The sequence below is a fragment of the Vipera ursinii genome (assembly GCF_947247035.1).
Source record: "Vipera ursinii genome assembly, chromosome: 1".
In the NCBI taxonomy this organism is placed as follows: Eukaryota; Metazoa; Chordata; class Lepidosauria; order Squamata; family Viperidae; genus Vipera; species Vipera ursinii.
Genome location: NC_139512.1, coordinates 186,805,672 through 186,827,392, shown reverse-complemented (window position 1 = coordinate 186,827,392; position 21,721 = coordinate 186,805,672). Strand labels below are relative to the sequence as shown.

General features: G+C 41.5%; 1 protein-coding gene across 1 annotated transcript in view; it reads right to left on the bottom strand.

Moving 5' to 3' along the window:
- The window catches only part of AGAP1 (ArfGAP with GTPase domain, ankyrin repeat and PH domain 1), a gene marked incomplete at its 3' end in the record, with an annotated part of 256,453 nt that overhangs the window by 213,263 nt on the left and 21,469 nt on the right, over nucleotides 1-21,721 (bottom strand). Inside the window, exons 2-3 of the mRNA XM_083350931.1 lie at nucleotides 13,747-13,805; nucleotides 11,388-11,475 (exon numbers count right to left, since the gene is read on the bottom strand). Of these exons, the coding sequence (XP_083207057.1) occupies nucleotides 11,388-11,475; nucleotides 13,747-13,805 (147 nt within the window). The remainder of the gene's footprint in view (nucleotides 1-11,387; nucleotides 11,476-13,746; nucleotides 13,806-21,721) is intronic.

The window sequence follows — 21,721 nt, the reverse complement described above, 5'->3', positions numbered from 1 at the left end:
CTGTTATGTGCTTTATCAGTAGAAAAGAATAGAATAGAACTGGAAGGGACCTTCGAGGTCTTCTAGTCAAGCCCCCATTCAAGCAGGAGAACCTATACCATCTCAGACAAATGACCGTCCAGTTTCTTCTTAAAAACTTCCAGTGATGGGGTGCCCACGATTTCTGAAGGCAAACTGTTCCATTGGTTAATTGTCCTCACAGTTAGGAACTTTCTCCTTAATTCCAGGTTGCTTCTTCCTTTTGTCAGTTTCCAACCACTGTTTCTTGTCCTGCCCTCTGGTGCTTCAGAGAATAATCTGACCCTCTCTTCTTTGTAGCAGCCTCTCAAATACTGGAATACTGCTATCATGTCACCCATTTCTTCTTTTCTTTAGGCTAGCCAAACCCAAGTCCTGCAGCCCTTCTTCATATGTTTTAGTCTCCAGGCCTTTGATCATCTTAGTTGTTCTTCTCTGAAATTTTTCCAAACTCTCAACATCTTTTTTGCGATATGGTAACCAAAATAGGCTGCAATATTCCAGGTGTGGTCTTAATAGGGTTTTATAAAGCTGTACTAATACCTCATGTGATCTTGATTCTATGCCTCTGTTTATACAACTCAGGATTGTATTGGGTTTTTGGCTGCTGCTGCATATTGCTGGCTCATGCTTAAGTGATCGTCCACTAGGACTCCAAGGTCCCTCTCACAGTTACTGTTTTTAAGCCAGGTCTTGCCCAATCTGTATTTATATCTTTGATTTTTCCTGCCTAAATGTAAAACTTTGCTTTTTTACACAGTAAAACTCATTTTGTTGGATAGGGCCCATTGTTCAGGTTTGTCAAGATCTTTTTGAATCCTGAGCTTGTCTTCTGGGGTGTTCGCTATTCCTGCCAGTTTAGTGTCATCTGCAAATTTGATGTTCCCCTTCCATTCCCCCATCTAAGTCATTAATGAAGATATTGAAGAGTACTGGCTAAAATGGAGTCTTGTGGTACACCACTGCTTACTTCTCTCCATGTGGATCTAGTGCCATTGAGGGCTATTCGTTGAGTACGGTTTGTCAGCCAGCTACAAATCCATCTGGTGGTGATGTTGTCTATTCCACCTTTTTCTAGCATACCAAGCAGTAGATTGTGGTCTACTTTGTCAAATGCCTTACTGAAACCTAAGTACACTATATCCACTGTGTTTTGCTGGTCTGCTAATTTGGAGTAGTTTGAATAGAAAGAGGAAAAGCAAACAGAATGCTGTTTTGCACTGTTCATGGGAATCCAGAGGCACCTGTTGTTTTTCCAACAACAACAACTTTATTGATTAGCCCTTGGGCCATATCAAAGTACAAAGTTCCAGCAACAAACCGTCACCGAAACTAGATAAAAACAATCCGAAATGGAATTTGATAAAATACAATTTAAAATGGAATTAAAATACAATTTAAGTTAAAATAGTAATAAAATACAAATTTAAGATATAGATAAAATATGGTAACATTATATTTCGGAGTCGCCCTTACAATCTACCCCAATCAGTCCCACATATGCAGATCTTAACTGGATCATTTTGTTTAAATACTGTGCTACGTTGAATGTTCTTTTCAAGTTCTGGCCGGACATAAGGTAAGTTATTTTGATATGGGGATCCCAATGGGTCATTCGTTTGGTATATAGACCAAGATACCTGTCTCTCACCCTCTTATACAAACAACAGTCAAATAGGATGTGAGCCAGGTCCTCTACCTCTGCCGCTCCGCAAATGCAGAGACGCTCATTGTACGGTATAGCATGAAATCTCCCATATCTGACCATTGTATCAAGCTGTTCGAATCTCGCTCTCGTAAATATCTCCCTAAGATGTTTTGGGAGTTGTGACTTCAAATAACTGTCCACTTGAAAAGTACATTTGTATTTACTCAGCCATTTCAAGTTACCCACCTTACTAAGGATAGCTATATCAGTTTGTGCTTCTATATCCTTAATTCTTTGGGCAACTCTTTTTTTAGATTGTTCTCCTGTTACGCAAGAAACAGGAAGGCCACAGCTTCTTACAAAATTTGTTAATTTGGTGATCCAGAAGATTTGTGATTGCAGTTTTATTTGCTCTAGTAGGCATAATTTGGGGAGTCTATCAGTCTCCATTTCATTAACTTTGCACCAGTAGTTATAAGCTCTAATTTTAGATAATGCCTGAATTGTATGTTGTTTTTAAGACTGCAAGTTCTACCTCCACAGCATCACTCAGGCAGCCTATGGTGATGATATAAAGCAGGGCATCAGCAGCAGCATACTGATGACATCTCACTCTACACCACTGGAAAATTCACTCAGGGGTTTCATATAGGTGTTAAACAGAAGAGTAGACAGTACTGAGCCCTGAGGCATCTCACAAAGGAGGAGCTGCTGGGTGGATCTCCCTCCTCCATGAACACTAACTGATATGAACCCTGGAGGAAGAAAGAGAACCTGCACAATATCATACTGCCCACCTCCAAATCCCAGAGCCCAGTCCTAATATATAATTTTATTTTATTTAAAACATTTATATAGTTCCCCATCTTATAACCAACTGTAGGGGTTTCCCAATTTTTATGGCTTGTTACACAGTCAGCCAGATGTTTAGCCTGGATTTGACATTTTTATCTACTCATCCAGTCCTTCCCAAGGACCTGGGATAGGCAGTTGTGGATGTTTGATGATGTTAGAGGTGTCAACACAGGATGTAAGCTGGTCCAAGTAAAGCTGCTTTTTGCAACTGACTATTGGCGAATTTGTCAATGCCAATGGTGCTTAAGTGGTGCTCCAGTTGTTTTGAAATTGCACCCAAGGTGCCTATTACTATTGGTACCACCTTTGCTTTATTTTGCCAGTCATTCTATCTCTATTTGCAGGTTTTGTATTTTATTATCTTCTCCAATTCCTTCTCTTCTATTCTGCTATCTCCAGGCATTGCCACTTCCATTATCCAAACTTTTTTGTCTTTCTTATTGACAATTGTAAGTCTGGCATGTTATATGCCAGGCACCTGTGTGAATTCTACAGTCTCAGAGCAATTTAGTTTCTTCATTTTCTATGAATTTCTCTATTTTATGCTCCCACTGGTTCTTGCTTGCAAGCAAATGGTATTTCTTGTAGATCTTCAAATGCACCGTTGTTGCCAGTTTGTCATGTTGTTATTTGTAATCATCTATATAACCTTGCAGCAGCTAACCAAGTAACCCACTGTTTCTTCAGTTTCTTTGCAGAGGTAGCATTTGCTATCTGTTGTTGTCTTCTCAATTCTGGCTTTGTATGCATTTGTTCTTAGGGCTTGGTCTTGTGCAGGCAAAATTAGCCTGCAGGCACAAATCCTTTTCTCTTTCTTCAAGTTTTCTGCTCTTAGCCATTGCCAGATCTTATTATTTGTTTTCCCTGCTATTTTTTTCACTGACCACGTAATGCTTCGTCTTCTCATGTCTCCTTTCTGTTTTTCATTTGGTCCATCTTGTAGGCCAGTTGTTGTTATGGTTCGTTGCATGGTCAGTCAAATGTTCACATTTTTGTCTACCTATTGAGCCCTTTCCAAGGACCTGGGATAGATCTGAATGTTTGATGCTGTTACAGATATTGTCGCAGATTGATGATGATGATGATGATGACGATGACATGATGGTGATTTAAATTTGTTTGTCACCTTCCCTCCAAAGATGACTCTTTTCAATCAAAAGTAAATCATGATAAAACTATAAAACTAAGCACGTTAAAAATATTAAAAACACTAAAATTTGGCAAAATCAGACGCGAAAGACAGAGCCCTGTCTTCCTGCGTATGCATCGCCACAACATCAAAACCGGAAGCCTTGGTCTCTGATTTTCAATCCATACTCCTTGTTGCATATTACAATCTAATATTTGCTACAAATCATTTGGATTCTCAGATATCATCTGCGCACAAAAGTACATATTCATTCACATTCTCAAACAACAAGCATTTCTCACACAGTTATCTAGAAACACACTGAACAACCAAGGCAGCTTTATTTTACTTCTTACTCAGTTTTGTACCATTTGCTAAGCATTCCTTAGCTTAGAGCCTTGGTGGAGCAGTGGGCTAATGCCTCCTTAAGTAACACCAGCTGCCTGCAATTAGTGCAGGTTCGCATCCCACCAGGCTCAAGGTTGACTCAGCCTTCCATCCTTCCGAGGTAGGTAAAATGAGGACCCAGATTGTTGGGGGCAATAAGCTGACTTTGTAATAATGCCGCTTGGGGTGTGTGTGAAAGCCCTAACAAGCAGGCATATACATAGAATGAAGGCTACTGCTAAGCTTGTAAGCCGCCCTGAGTCTTCGGAGAAGGGCGGGATATAAGTGTAATAAAAATAAAATAAATAAAAATAAAAAAAAATAAATTCCACTTATTCTCACATGTTTTCCTTCCATCACGCACAGATGCAATTTAAAGTACTACAAAGACCCATAACATTCTTTATGTCATATTGGTATTAGCAGGAAAACTTGCTTCACCTGGAACCAGCCTGACCTATCTGATAATCTCAAGAGATACTATTCCTAGTTCCCCACATTTTTGAAAATAAAGAAGAGATGCAGTTACGAGGCATTGTTTTCACTTAGCAACACCAATTCTCTGTAGCAATCTGCCCCTGGACATCAGATTGGCTCTCCCCTTGCTTGTGTTCAGGAAGATGAAGATTCAGCTATTTCATACAACATTCTAATTAGATTGGGTCATCTTCTACTTTTCTTAATTTTCAATGTTTATCTGAATCTACAGAGACTGTTTTGTTTTGTTTTTATTTTATGCTTACTGTAGATGTTTTACACTTTTTTATACCTTACGGCCAATCCAGTCTTTGGATAAATATTTTTATTCATTGGCTGAAACTAACCATAACTCTATTAGTCTGGCCCACCTAATACTGGCAGATATTTTCAAATCCATGAAATAAGAGCTAAAGGAAATTGAACTATTACAGCTTTCCCAGTGATGCTATTTCACAATTAGGGTTAAATCAAGCTAATTTAACCTTGTAAGATAGAGGATTTTAGGCAAAGGTCAAATAGAAATTGTTACCCTCCTATAGGATATATTTAGAAATAACAGAACTTTAACTCTAAAAACTGTCAAGCTATGAAGCCTACTGTCTTTAGGACTACAACATACTTCTAGTTTGCCAACAGTGCAGGAGGGGGAAGAGGGAAAGGTTGAATCCACAGGTGCTTGTTATCAATGTGTTATGTTTCCAACGTATGGGCTGTTCAAGTGACTCTGAGGCATTGTTTACCTTAAAAGTCCTTTATTAGCCTAATACACCGGCAAATGCTTGCTCGAAGGTGGAATCTGAAATCTCCGCCCGTTGCCCAATATATTAAAACACAATTCTCCACCTTTCTAATTTTGTCATTAATCATATTCTCCAATTAATTTAATCAGTTTTACCTTGTTAGAAAACCCACCAAGGTCTTATCTTCTTTAGTTGCACATGGCCTTGAAAGTACAATCCTACTCATCCCCCCTCCCAACCTTAAATTCAATCTCTTAAAGCAATACACAAGTTTAACATACTACTTCATCTCTTGTCAAGCAATAAAATTCAATGTTAGCAGCGTTGACATAGAGACCTGAAGAGTTGCTTTGGCAAATTAAAGTTTCTTCTCATAGCAATTACCAGAAGATATATTGGACAATGTGACCTCAACTGTCAGAGAGGAGAGGGGAAGTTTTATTTTAATTATCTGTTAACATTGGAGTTCATCATGTCTCTAGTGTTTTGCTTGGTTGGGCTTATTTAGCCAAAATATGACACTAAACTAATTCAAAAAAATTCCTAAATTAATTAAGGGGTCCTGAGCCTGTATGCCTTTCTGGAAGCCTCCAGAGGGGTAGTGAAGACTCAGGAGAAGATGCCTGAAATGGAGAAGCCAGCTGGAGCTGGGTCGGGATCAACCAGTAGGACTCCAGCTGGGTTAAAAGCACCTTCGTAACCCCACCAGCCTCGACCCATTTGAAGGAGCAAGTTGAATGTGAGAAGCCAACCCCAACCCTAGAATGGATGGGTGGGGCAGCGACATTCAATCAGCCCAAGTTGGAGAAGTGGCGAGAGGAGTTATGGAGAGCTGCAGCAGCCGGGTTCGTGACATACTGCTGTCAGTCCATTTGGGCAGAGAGCTGGACTGGGGGGGCAAGGAGCATCGGAGCGGATGGCCCCCAAGGAGCGCTACCTGCCAAGATGCAGCAACCAGTCAACAGAGCAACTGAGGCAGAAGTTTAGCAACCTAGAGGTTCATGAAGGAGAGCCAGTCCCATAGAAGGATCAAAAACCCTGAAGGGGCTCAGCTCTGCTCCTGGCATCAGCACCAGCCCTCTCACCTCAGCACGTATCAGGAGCAGAAGCCGCAGTGACTGGGAGAGCTGCTAGCCCACTACCAGGGCCACCTCCTCAGCCAGCCACAGTCTGGCTGTCATGGTTCCGATAGATGAAACCAATTAAAAGAATTTCAAAGCAAGGATTTCTTCCTTAAAGAACATTTTATTCAGGAAACCAAGTATTGGCACTTCCATAGTTGAACCCAAGACTAAAGTTTCCTCCCCCTGCAATTCCCACCCCAGAAAGGCCGTCATAAATCACATTCACCAATTAATCTAAAATCCTCCCCACTTTACAGCCCACCAAAATTTTATCTAGAATTGACCTTGAAGCTCACCCAGCTGCAATTGTTTATGCTAACCTAAAAAGCTCAACCATTCCTCCCCCCCTTTTATATCTGAAAATCCCAAGCAACAGAAAAAACATAAGTAAAGTAAAAGGTAAAATGGCTGCAATTTCTTAATTGTCACAGCATTGACAGAGAACTCGCAGCCCGCCATCAACGCCTGCTCCACAGCCTGGGAGGACAGACTGGAAACCACCTCTGGGTCCCAGGTATGGAGTTCACCTGTGGATGTATCCATATGGTGGGGGCTTGATGCTGGACCCAAGGCCACTTCCACTCCCATCACTGAGGGCTATATTTGATGGAAACCCTGAGAAGCTGGCGTTCTTCCTCAATCAAGTCTGGACCCACCTCGACCGACATGGAGAAGACTACCCTGACAATGAGGCCTTGATGGATATCATAGTGTCCAACCTCGAAGGGGAGGCGGCAGTATGGGTGACAATTCTCCATGACAAAAGCACCTGTGAATTGGCAGACCCTGACACGTTTCTCTGTGGACTCAAGAGACCAGTTTGGAGACCCCGCACAAACCCAACGGGAGGAGGTAGAAGATCAAGCAAGGAGTACACCAGTGGCCAAACACATTAGAGATTTCAGGAGGATTTCAGGAAGGCTTACACACTGGCCAGAGCAACTCTTGACCCAATACTTCCAAGAAGGGCTGAGCCATGACCTCTTCCATATGTGCCTAGCCTAAGGGATCCCTAAGGGATCCCGAATTGACTCAGTGACTGGTATCAGTCAGTCACCACCAGAGAGGTAGATCTGGTGATGTACAAGAACCGAGGGAGCCTCGGACTGTGGCAGAAGAAAAGCAGAGAGAGACGTGCATTGGGGAGAAAACTGCTAGCGGCAGCATCCCCAATGCCTGTAATACTGTCTGACCACACTCCCATCATGTGCTTTCACTGGGGCCAAGAAGGCTTCCACGGTCCCGACCCCCTTGAAGCTGAAGCTGTTGAAGAAGGTGAAGGAGCAATCCTGAGCAGCAATCCAGGTCATTGAAGTCTCCCCTCCAGAGCACAGAAGTGATGGAACTCTGACCAAGGAGGGGGTCCCAATGGCCCTTTATGACAGCAAGAGCTTGGGAGAAGATGACCCAATGGTGAGTGGACCTGTCAATCACTGTGAAATTAGGGTAGGCATTAAGGCATCCCGCTCAGGGGTGAGTGGGGTGGTTAAGGCCCTCATAGGCTCTGGATGCTTCTGTCTTCTAATTAGTCAAGCCACAGTGCAGAGGCTAGGACTACCAGCAATTTATCCCCTCTTTTGCCACGATTGCCTTGCCAATCATTCAGTTGTTGTATTCTTTTCAATCCCATCTCACTGATTTCATTCTGAAGAAGAGGTTTCATGATTAGAAAGACAAAATTAAACATTGCCTTTACATTGAAACCAAATGCTATTTGTTGCTACTCCAAATATTATCAAACAAACTAAAAGCACCCTAAAACTGGTAATTTCAACAAATGTTGCTACAGACACAGGATCTACATCAGGGCTTTTCAACCAGTGGTACGGGTACCACCTGTGGTACATTGGCACCTGGCAGGTGGTACGCGACCATCCTAGAAAAGTGGTAGTGGGGGAGGGGAATGAGTTGAACCGGTGGCAGCACCGCACAAGTGAGAGATGGCTGGAGCTGCAGGGCTGTCAGGGCTCAACGGAAGCGCCAGGATCAGTGCCGCTTTCCAGCTGATCGGTGCTTCTTTGGAGCTGTCAGGGCTCAGCGGAAGCACCAGGATCAGTGCCAGGCTCCAGCTGGAGCTCGGTGCTGATCCTGGCACTTCTGCTGAGCCCAGAAGAAATGCCGATCCGCTAGAATATTGCAGCATCTCCAGGGTCTTGTGATTTATATTTAGATGCTTGGCAACTGATTCATATTTATGACGGTCACAGTGTTCCAGGGTCATGTGAAGTGACCAAACCCTTCTGCAGCCACCCAGCAGATGGGGGGAGAATAAAAACCAAACACACTCCCACCCCACCTCCACTGCCAATCCTCAACAGAAATGTTCATAACAATGAAAACCTCAGACAGGAGGAAGAGCGCCACTGGGCAGGCAGGCAGGTGTCTTGCTCGGTTGTGGCTTGGGGGGCACTTTTTCAGTGTCATTGTAACTTCAAACAGTCACTAAGCGAACTATTGTAAGTCGAGGACTACCTGTTCTTCATCATTTTTCCCCCACTTTTTTTATCAAGTTTTTGACACCTTGCTAGGCGACTGGTGATACTCGGATGTTGCCATATCCTAAAAGTGGTACAATGGGTGAAAAGGTTGAAAAGCCCTGATCTACATATAAATACTGTTAAGAGATCCACAGCATGTGACAACAATGAAATGTATTCTTAACTTAAAATTAAATGGAAAACAAAATGGTACACAAAGGGAAATAATAAAAAGCTTCGCTTCCTGTCTTCAAAACAAGAGCTGCTATGAAGACGACATATAGTTACCTGCATCCATATCTGCAAAGAATGGAACAGCCAGTAAGGAAAAAAGGAACCAGAAATTCAGTGTCTCAGGTGGATTTAAAAGTTCATAAGAAGAACAAATACAAATAATCAAGATGTTAATTTTAACTGTCACCTGAAATAAATGTTATTATGATTCTTACTCCAACCCATAATCAACTGCAAAAAAATTCAGTTATACATCTGTATATCTAAAAGTTTAGAGTTAGAAACCTAACTGGATATCCTAACCTAATAAGGGAAGAAGCTTCATGCAAAATATATTTTTGAATGTTTCATAATATAAAATATTAGGGAATATATATATAATATTATAGTGCTTATATTTTGCAACAATATAATTATAAATGGTACTGATAAAATGACAAGTAGTCTAGAGGAAAATCCTGCACCAGAAGAATTTCCTGCTCATATGGCTGCAAATAAATTCATAAGTAAAATTAGACATTGCTTTTTGGCTGGAAGAATATATAGGTATATATAGAGAGAAATAGGCAGAAATAATGTCTGAAGACATCAATGGATTTTTAGGTACCTCTTATGGTACTTACCAAATTCACTCTGGTACTTACCAAATTCGCTATGGTACAAACCAAATTCACTAACTCATCTGACTTTTTTCTTAAAATTATTTCCATTTATGATTAATAAACAAATAAATCTTGGAAAAGTTAATATCAAATAGCAAAACACCCAACCAACACTTCTATTTAAGGAAAAACTCCAGCCCTCATTTAGGCATTTTGGCGGCTGAAGCTCAGTGCTTTATTTCTAAGTATGCCTTCAATCCCACAAATTGGACCATTTTATGGATAACCAAGGCCCCCTCTCCAATAACAGACTATAAGATAGAGGCTCTCTGAGATGTTTTCAAAATTCTAAATGTTCTCACAGCTTCAAAAAGGTTGTCTATATGAGATTCACCAGAAAAGACCATGCATTCTAGTCGGCTCTTATAGTTTTAAGACTTTATATATTAAGATGCATTATATGAAACAAAGTGTATTATCATATTAGTGTGATCTCTTTAAGAATACAAACAGATAAGCATGGGAAATGCATATTCAATTTATGTGTACATATACAGGTAGTCCTTGACTTACAACCATAATTGAGCCCAAAATTTCTGTTGCTAAGTGAGACAGTTAAGTGAGTTTTGTCCTATCTTATAAGTTTTCTTGCCACAGTTTAAATCATTGCAGTTACGTTAGTAACATGATTGTTAAGTGAATGTGGCTTCCCGATTGACTATGCTTGTCAGAAGGTCGCAAAAAGGGTATTATATGACCCCGGGACACTGCAACCGTCATAACTATGGGTCAGTTGTCAAGTGTTTGAATTTTGATCACGTGACCAAGGGGATGATACACATGGTCCTAAGTATGAAAAATGGTCATAAGTCACTTTTTCAGTGCTGCTGTAACTTCTAATGGTCACTAAATGGAATGTTGTAACTCAAGGACTACCTGTATTTTGTATGGTAATATTTCATACAGGTAGTCCTCAATTTACAATCACAACTGAATCCAAAACAGTTGTGAAATAACTTTTCTCCATTTTATGACCTTCCTTGCACAGTTGTTAAATTAGTAAAATGGTTAAGTGAATCTGACTTCCTCATTGACTTTGTCAGAAAGTTGCAAAAGGTGATCACATGACCTCAAAACACTGCAAACATCATAAATACATGCAGTTGCCAAACATCCAAATTTTGATGATGTGACCATAGGGATGCTACAATGGTCATAAGTGTGAAAATAGGTCATAAATCACTTTTTAGTGCTGTTATAACTTTGAATAGTCAGTAAATGAATGATTGTTAGTCGAGGACTACCTGTATTTGATTATTGTTAACAAGGGTGGACAAACCATAATCAGACAGGCTAAAGACAATCTCCCAACAATTAAAGACCACTAAAATTGCACTGTTGAGATTTAACATCAAACTCAAGAAAAACAGAAGCATTCTTTCTTTCTTTGGGAGGAGAGACTAAATAAAATAAAAGCTATTAAGCTACTTTAGCAACTAGTACTGAATAAATTTAATAAAACATTGGCTTGAAATAAAACACCTAACTCCCTTGAACCATCCCTACCAAACTTCTGTCTCAGAAGAGAATTAAAATCTTGGTCTTGTTCATCTACATGAACTTGTTTTGTCTGCAAGCTTTGTCCACCCCTGGTTTAAGACCAGTGTGCTTCTAAAACTATCAGTCATTTTACCTTCTGGTGATTCCTCCTGGACATAGGTCCCAGTCAGATAACGATGTACAAGAGCAGATTTACCACTAGCTAAATTCCCCACAATTCCCTGTGGAGATAAAATATGAGTTAAGTTTTTATTTGTTCTTGAATGAATTTGCAAACAGAATAAATAGAAACTATCCATTGTGATATATTAATACTAAACTCTTAGATACTTATATTGATTTATGCCCAAAAGGTAAAAATAAAGAGCATTAATTATAATCAAGTAGAAATGCCAAGTGCTAACTACACCTACAGACATTATCTTTTAAATGCCAGAAATAAATGGATTCTTTTCAATAACTGCAGAAACACCTTTAGAACAGCTGTGTCTTTTCAAATGTCCATACTTCTATACAGTAACTAGTTTCAAGAAAGTCCTCCACAGTTTTAGTTTCTCTTCTCTAGTCAAGGTTACCATAACAGTCAGAATCTAAGACAGCTTACAAATGCAAAAGGATTCCCCGTATGATAGAAGTGGAAAAATATTTGCAGCTGGAGGTCATATTTAAGTTTTTGAGAAAATCAAGCATCACATCACAGTAAGGAAACTAGTAGAACAATGTGTACATGCATATAGACAAGGCCAGGTTTTTCTATATATTCCTACATTTAAAAGAAGAATTTGTTGGGGCACAATTCTTTTGGATTTTAAACATATTAAAGCAACTTTAGGGCTGAATAAAATCTGAATACTAAATCTACAGAGGATAAATAATATTTTATTGGCTCCAGAAGGATTATAAACATTTATGTTATTTACCAATAGGCAGAGATTATGAGAACTAGAATTGAATGAGATACGCCATTCTTAGATGCTACCTTCTGTTCCTTTTTTGTCTTGCAGAATATTTAAAATGAGAAAACTAAAATTATTTTTTCTTTAAATCCTATCCTTTCCTTTGAAAGATAATCCATTCTAGCCTGTTCAATAGATATTCAGTCTAGTGTGCCCTGGCTCTGCTGAAGAACAATAATGAAAATAATGATTTTTTTAAAAAAAGCTTATATTAGAGAAGCCAAATTCTTTTTTTACACTTAAATCTATTTTGTATGAAACTACCACTATCCATTTCAATATTTTTATAAGTTAATGACAATACTTATGTCTAAAATGCAATATCTATTTATTCAATTATCTAATCAACCCCCAAATTAATGATTTTTCAAATCTATCCACACTTAATATTATTTCATCCAACATTACTTGGCTTAATAGTATTTCTTAAAGTGCTCTTCCATATAATAAATCCCCATTAACAACTAAGCTTTAATGTTCATATGGCTTGTTATTAAATTAAGTAAAATCTTCAAGAATAAAAACACTGAAATTTTTTGATATAAAGATGAGGACATGGGGAGTGAACTTTATCTGGATCAGGTTAACAAGCCTAATCCTCCATTTTGAAAACTATTAGGAGCTTATTTAAAATGGGAGGCTTACATCAACCTTTTTCTTCCCTCAAGCCAATCCAAATATTATTTGAAAGATGAACAAATATCACTCAGAATTAAGGATTTATCTAGAATTTGAAGTTCTAACATGCACAATAATCTGAAAAAAGAATACACAAAACCACAATTATACATAATTACACACACATATAGAGTACTTCCAAGTTTCAGTATTCTGTCAACATCATGAGATAGGTCTCCTCTACCTGAAATCTGCAAACAGCAAATAATAAGAGAACATAGCCAATCTCCGTTTCAAAGCCGAAGAGCCAGCGCTTGTCCAAGGACATCTCTGTGGTCATGTGGCCGTATTTGGCCCTGGCAAGGTATTCTAAAATACTTAACAAATACGTAACACATATCTCCCTTGCCTCTCAGGTAACAAAGCGAGAAAGAGCCTGTGGCTTAGAGGTTAAAACAACTAATGTGAAATCAGCCCAGGTTCGAATCTCAGAAGGGTATGGCTGACTAATGAGAACAAAAGAGTTTGAAATGGCCATATCAGTCTCCCTTTAATTCTTTGTTAGCAATGGGACAAATCTTATTTCCTGTTTCAGCCTAGCCCAAGGCCATCTACAGACAGTAGCCACAGCAGTGGCAGCTCATATTTGTGTAAATTTTTTGGCTTGCTAACAAAGAATAAAGGGAGACCGATATGATCAGAAGGGTATGGCTGACTGATGAGAACAAATAAGTTTGAAATGATCATATCGGTCTCCCTTTATTCTTTGTTAGCAAGCCAAAAGATTTACACACACACACACACATATATATATATAAAAAACCAATATTTAAAGAGATGAAAAAAGAAATCATTCCTTTCACCTAATTAAATAAAACTTTTAAATGAAAAATAAGTACACATTCAGAAATTACTTACCACTTTTAGTTCTGGCACTGATCGACTTAGTGTCCATTCCTGGCTATTTACAAAAGCATCTGTAAAATTGAACATTATATATTTTTATAAAATATTTTAACTGTTACTATCATTACTGTAACTGACTTAGTCTATGGATTGGAATGAAAAAAATGAGTTTTGTTGCCATAAAGACATTTTCCTCACTTCTGCTTCAGTTCTCTGCAAAAATCTTTTTTCTATTTCTGAGTCTATGAGATGAAGCATGAGACAGCTACAATGGATGGGAAAAATGCAGAATTTATAGGAACAACATATACAATTGAGAAGATACATCTGCTCAAAAAAGATATATTTGATTCCAAATCTCTCTCTCTAAATTTCATTTTGACAAAGTAAACTTCCTATTTTGTGCTTCAACTTCATTAATAACAAATCAATAGATGGGAGAAATGCAGAATTTATAGGAGCAACATATAAAATTGAGAAGATACATCTGCTCAAAAAAGATATATTTGATTCCAAATCTCTCTCTCTAAATTTCATTTTGACAAAGTAAACTTCCTATTTTGTGCTTCAACTTCATTAATAACAAATCAATTTGGAAACAGGTGATGCTACAGTCTATATGTTTGATTGTCTGTATAATATACATATCTATACAGTATATGGCTTCAGAGGAGATCTTCATTGAAATCCCCCTCTCAGCTGCTAAGAATTGCTGGGAAGTAGAAATCAGAAGCGTTCTGAAAAATGCCAAGCGAGGTAACATATCTGCAGAATCATTAGCCTTCCTGGTACACAAAATGCACAGAAATGCAGATTATGCAGTCATCCATTTATGTAGAGAGGTAGGGGGCAGACAAGCCGTTGGCAAACATCAAAAAGCAAACACTGGGCATATTAAAAAAAGGGAGATTACTTAATATACAGGTAGTCCTTTACTTATAGCTATTCATTTAGTGACCGTTCAAAGTTGCAGTGGCACTGAAAAAAGTGACTGGTCCTTGCACTTACAAACACCACAGCATTCCTATAGTCACGTGATCAAAATGTGGGTGACTGGTAATCGGCATATATTCATAATGTTCACAGATCCTGGGGTCATGTGATCATCATCAGTGACCTTCCCAGAAGGCTTCTGATAAGCAAAATTGTTGGGGGAAGCTGGATTCATTTAATGATGATTCACTTAGCAACTGCAGTGCCGACCAGCTGATTGTCGGGGCCGCGGGAGCTCAGTGAAGCCCGATGGAGTCTGCCGGAGGCCCCGGAAGAACCCGGCAGAGCCCTGCTCTGTGCGGCGCCGACCGGCTGGTTGTCAGTGCTTCGGGAGCCCAGCAAAGCCTGGAGGAGTTTGGCGGAGGAGTTTGGCGGAGGTTTTGGAAGAAATTGGGAGACCCACGCTCTGCCGACCAGCTGATTGTTGTCGCTGCTATGCTGTTGCGGGGGTCTGGTGGAGCTTTGCGGAGCCCGGGACAACTCGGCAGAGCTTGGTGGCGCTTAGGAGAGCCTCCCAGCTGCTTGGAGGAGCCAGATGCTGGCCGATTGATGGTCGGTATTATGAATCACGGCTTGGAGCAGCGTCAGCGTTGAAGTGCTGGAGTGGTGGAGATGCTTCTGGTTGGCATCTGAGACGGCCAGCGGCGAGGGGAGTTGGTGTGCTGCGGCCGCTTTGGTATGGTGACCATGGCCTGGTGCTGGAGTGTGGACGTTTATGCCTTGGACATTTGGAGGCATAAATTAGTTTTTGTGCAGCCAGAAACTGACTGGACCATGTTTTGTGGCCCTGTTGAAGTACTATGGGCCCTGGTTTCCTCCTCTATTGGCCTGATTATCATCTGATCCTTTCCATGACGCGAAAAGGAACTTTGTAACCGGAGCTCCTCTTACCACTTTGTGACTCTATGGGTTTTTTAGCCCTAATTTATCTCACTGACTCTTTTGCTCTATCGCCCCCCCCTTTCCTCTCCCCTATGGTTTTGGAAGGTCCCGGGTGTAAAACCACTGTGGGAGAGTGGTTAAGATTTTCCAGCTGCTACCTTCCTAGAGGTGAGAGCTCTAGGCGGTATCGCCTTCCCCGGTTGTATGTTCCAGGCTGCTCCCCGGTCCTGACCGTCGTGAGAGGACGGGGACTGTTCCGGGGTGACCCAGCTCTAGTGGCAGTGGAGCTGGGTTTGCAGTCTGGATACCCTCCTTCTATTTTAAGATTTTAAGATCCTCCCATTTTGATCTCGGTCTGCTTTTTCTGCTGGATTTATTTAATTATCACCATGCGCCTTAGTTACCCTAGCACGGTTCTGTTCGCCCTCAGGGGTGCCCCCCCATCCTGGGTGCAACCCGCCTTATTTTCCACTCTGCCTCTTGATGAAGGGTCCGATTGTTAGGACCCTGAGAGATGGCTGGGCAGGAACAGGGGCCTCAGGTATAAATTTAATAAGAGGCCCCTGGTTACTTTTTTAGTCAAATTTTTTGTGGGGTTAGAGAGGGGGGAGGGTCGTGGTTGGTTGGAAATGGGGGGTAATCTACCAACTGTTCTTCAGGCGAGGTCCGGGATTGATCGTGTGGGGGGGAGCCGGGGTTAGCTGTCTCCGGAGCTCTGGAGCGGGTCATGGGATTACCTATTCCCACGACGTTAGGGAATGGCAGCAGGTGTACGAACAGAGGGCTGTATTGACATCCGGGAGGGCATCTCCGCTATTTACAAGCGGTGAGGCGCTCCAACCCTCTGCTTTCGGCCCGAGGTCCCGGGAGCGGGGATGTGCAGCCACCTGAGCTCCAGCTGGTGTACTTGAATGCCAGGTCCGTTGTTAATAAGGCTCCTCTCATCCGGGACGTGGTTGAGGGTGAGCATGCAGACCTGGCTTGCATCACGGAAACTTGTTTGGGCCCAGAGGGTGGTATCCCCCTGGTTGATCTTTGCCCATCAGGTTTCCGGGTGCTGCACCGGCCTCGGGCTCAAGGTAGGGGCGGGGGAGTGGCGGTAGTTATGAGGGAGACCTTGTGTCCGCAGGAGGCCACCGTTCTTCAGATAGTCGGGTGTCAGTCTCTCCTCCTGAGATGCGGTCCTAGGGCACAGTTGGGCTTGCTGCTGGTGTACCTTTCGCCTAGTCACCCAGCAGCAGCCCTGCCTGAGCTTCTCGACATCCTCTCAGGGCTGGTGATTGAATTCCCCAAACTTATGGTTTTGGGTGACTTCAATCTACCATCCCTGGGAGGATCCTCTGAGTTAGCTCGGGAGTTCATGGCTTCCATGACGGCCATGGACCTGAAGCAAGTAATTCATGGACCGACTCATGTGGGAGGCACAACCCTTGATTTGGTTTTTCTATCCGGATGGTTGTTAGATGATCTTGGTGTGGGCTCCCCAATTGCTATGCCCCTGTCATGGACCGATCATCATCTCCTGCGGCTGGTCTTCCGTTTTGCCACTCCTCGCCGTGGGTGTGTTGAACCAATTAGATGGTTCCGCCCCAGGTGCTTAATGGACCCTGAGAGGTTCCAGGCAGCGCTGGGGCCCCCACCTGCCTCCTTTGCTCACAGCTCGGTGGATGCCTTAGTGGAAGCCTGGGAAAGGGCAGCCACGGAGGCACTTGACCGAGTTGTACCCTTGCGGCCCCTGACCCGGTGCAGATCCCAGCGGGCTCCATGGTTCTCCGCGGAGCTCCGGGAGATGAAGCGTTGGAGACGGGGCCTAGAGAGCTGTTGGAGATCCAGCCGATCTGAATCCGACCAATTGCAACTAAGAACCTATATTAGGTCTTATCTCACGGCGATAAGGGTGGCGAGGTCTAATCACTTCGCTACCCTTATTGCGTCTGCAGATAATCGCCCGGCCGCCCTGTTTAGGGTGACCCGCTCCCTCATTAGAAAGGTGAGGGAGGAACCCTTGCAGGGAGGTGCCGAGGAGTTTAGTCAACATCTGTCGGACAAAATCGCTCAGATTCGGACCGGTTTGGACTCCGACTGGGCAGAGTCTGACGATCAGGACACGGGTGGTCTTGTCAATGTTATCTGGGAGGAGTTCAATCCTGTGACTCTGGAGGAAGTGGACAGGATTATGGGGAGGCTGAGCTCCACCACGTGTTTATTGGACCCGTGCCCTTCCTGGCTGCTTTATGAGGCCCGGGAGGGGACACAAGGCTGGTTCCAGGCGGTTATATCTGCATCTTTGAGTGAGGGTAGTTTCCCTGCCGTCTTGAAGGAGGCGGTGGTGAGACCTCTCCTCAAGAAGCCTGCCTTGGACCCAGCTGTGTTAAATAACTTTCGTCCAGTCTCCAACCTTCGCTTTCTTGTGAAGGTTGTTGAGAGCGTGGTGGCGCATCAGCTCCCTCTGGTTCTGGATGAAGCTGATTATCTAGACCCGTACCAATCGGGCTCCAGGCCAGGGTACAGCACGGAGACGGCATTGGTCGCTCTGGTGAATGATCTCTGGAGGGCTCGGGACAGAGGATATTCCTCGGTCCTAGTCCTATTAGACCTCTCAGCAGCTTTCGATATCATCAACCATGGTATCCTGCTGCGGCGTCTCAGGGGATTGGGAGTGGGAGGCACGGTTCTTCAGTGGTTCTCTTCCTATCTCCTGGGACGTTCGCAATCGATGTTGGCAGGGGGGCAGAGGTCGACCTCGAGGCCTCTCGCTTGTGGAGTTCCTCAGGGGTCGGTCCTCTCACCTCTCCTGTTCAACATCTATATGAAACCGCTGGGTGAGAACATTCGTGGTTTTGGAGTTGGGTATCATCAGTATGCTGATGACACCCAGCTTTTTATTTCGACCCCAAACTACCCCAGTGATGCCCTCGACGTGATGTCCCGCTGCCTGGAGGCGGTTTGGGTCTGGATGGGGAGGAACAGGCTTCGACTCAACCCTGACAAGACTGAGTGGCTGTGCGTACCGGCATCTCGGGATATTCAGAATATTCCATCTCTTTCTATGGGAGGTGAGTTATTACCCCCCGTAGATAGGGCTCGCAACTTGGGAGTCCTCCTAGATTCGCAGCTTTCTTAAGAAGACCATATAGTAACTGTGACTAGGGGGGGCCTTCGCCCAGGTTCACCTGGTGCGCCAGTTGCGGCCCTATCTAGACCGGAATGCCTTGCGTACGGTCACTCATGCGCTCGTGACCTCTCGTTCAGACTACTGCAACGCTCTCTACATGGGGCTGCCCTTGAGGACCACTTGGAGGCTCCAACTGGTACAGCCACGAGAGTTGTGTTGGGAGTTTCCCGATACTCCCATGTTACACCTCTGCTCGGCGAGCTGCATTGGCTCCCAGTTGTCTTCCGAGTGAGATTCAAGGTAATGACCTACAAAGCCCTACATGGCAAGGGTCTGGAATACCTTAGGGAGCACCTGCGGCCGGCATCAACTTCCCTCCGCCCAGTGCGCTCCCACAGAGAGGGCCTCCTCAGGGTGCCACCGGTCAAAGAATGTCGACTGGTGGCCCCCAGGGGGAGGGCGTTCTCTGTGGGCGCGCCGGATTTTTGGAACCGTCTTCTGGTTGAGCTCCAGATGGCGCCCAACCTTCGCTCCTTCCAGCGGGATCTAAAGGCCTACTGGTTCGAACAAGCCAGCCTGGCCTGATGGGTGATGGGTTTGGGTTTTATTGTTGTTTAATGTATTTAACTTATTGCTGTAGTTTTGGGCATCTTGTTTAATCTCTTTTAATTTTTGTATTCTTGTTTTTTAACATGTATTGCCCTGTTCACCACCCTGAGTCCTTCGGGAGAAGGGCGGTATACAAATAATTATTATTATTATTATATTATTATTATTATTATTATATTATTATTATTATTATTATTATTATTATTATTATTATTATTTTACTTAACAGTAGCAAAAATGTCATGAAATCAGGTGTCAGATTCACTTAACAACTGCCTTGCTTAGCAATGCAAGTTCTGGTCCCAACTGTGGTCCTAAGTCAAGAACTATCTGTATTCACATCTACCTCTTTACCCAGTCAGGGATCAGAGCTTTAAAACAAAATGAATTTCATTTGAATCTTCAGTCTATCAAATAATTAAATTATGATATATTGAAGAATTCAACCATCTTAAAAAGCTGTTTTTGCCTCTTGGTCTTCCCCTTTCCAATAGGCAAGCATGAAACACTATCCTCAGTTGAGGAAATTTAGGCAGTCTTTTTCTTTTTATTTTTTTATTAAAAATTTTTGTAAAAATTACAATATAATCCCCAAAACCAACCCACCCAAAGCCCCCCTCTCCCTCCCCCACTTCCCAAAGCTGAACACAGGGTTACAAATATAATAATCATAATCTAACTAACATTAACCAACTATATAAATAACCAAGTTCATAATGCACTTTAACTCCCCTTTAACGTAAATACAAACAAAATAAAAGTGAACATAATAAAAAGATAAACAAATTAATATCCAAGTTATTAAACAATACTAATACTAAATAATAATAATACCATATAATTAAAGCTAATAAAAATTCCGCTATAATAAACTATTAATAATAATAACAATCTAAAATTTACCCATAAGCTAAGTGGAACTTTTTGGTCCCATATTTATTCTGAATATAATCTATCCATCTTCTCCAGACCGAAATGTATCTTTCTTGTGAATGATCCTTCAGATAAGCAGAAATCTTAGCCATTTCTGCTAAATTTGACACTTTAAACGTCCATTCTTCTATATTAGACAAACTATCCTTCTTCCAATATTGCCCTACCAATAACCTTGCAGCTGTTATCAAGTTCAACATCAAGTTAGTTTCTTTAGTATCACAATCTATAATAACACCCACCTATTTTCATATGTGGTGGACTTGCAAAAATATAAAAGCTTTTTGGGTTAAAATTTGGTGGAACATTCAAAAGATTTTTAAGAGAAAGAAAAGTTCTCTCCGCAATTGTTTTTATTGGGCATTGTTGTAGATTGTGATGTTAAAGAAACCAATTTGATATTGAATTTGATAACAGCAGCACGGTTACTGGTGGGACAATACTGGAAGAAGGATAGTTTGCCTACTATAGAAGAATGGGTGTTTAAAGTATCGAATCTTGCAGAAATGTCTAAGATTTCTGCTTATTTGAAGGATCATTCACAAGAAAGATATATTTCAGTTTGGAGGAGATGGATAGATTATATTCAGAATAAATATGGGACTAAAAAGTTCCATTTAGCTTATGAGTAGATTTTAGAGGGATATTGATATTAATTTTAGTGTTAGTACTTTGTATGTATCTATGTTAAAGGGGAGTTAAAGCACATTATGAATTTGGTTAATGGTTAATTTTATATTATGGATTATTTTTAGTTAGAATATGATTATTATATCTATAACCCTGTATTTAACCCTGTATTTAGCTCTGGGAAGCGGGGGGGAAGGGGGGTGATTTGGGGTGGGTGGGTTTTGGGGATATGTATTGTAAAAAATTTTTTTGTAAAACTAATAAAAAAATAAAATAACACCCCAAAAAAATAGTTGTGGGGTAAACTTTATCTTTCTCTTAAAAATCTTTTGAATGTTCCACCAAATTTTAATCCAAAAAGCTTTTATATTTCTACAAGTCCACCAGATATGAAAATAAGTGGCATCCAAACTGCCACATCTCCAACATTTGGGCTGTAAATTAGGATACATACAAGACAACTTTTTAGGATCCAAATGCCATCTATAAAACATTTTATAAAAATTTTCTCTTAAATTTTGGGCCTGGGTAAATTTTACATTTCTAACCCAAATTACCTCTCATATATCCAATGGGATCGGTTCTTGAATATTTTGAGCCCACTTTACCATACAATCTTTAACTAATTCCATTTCTGAATCCAATTCTATTAAAGCATTGTAAATTCTCTTTATATGCGCTCGATTTTTATCTTTGATCTGTTTTACCAAATTTTCGTCCAGTAGTGTAATGCCAACCTTCTGATCTAACTTCCACCTAGCTTGCAATTGAGTATACTGGAACAAGGACTGTACAATATTTTCTTGTTTTAACTCAACTAACGAC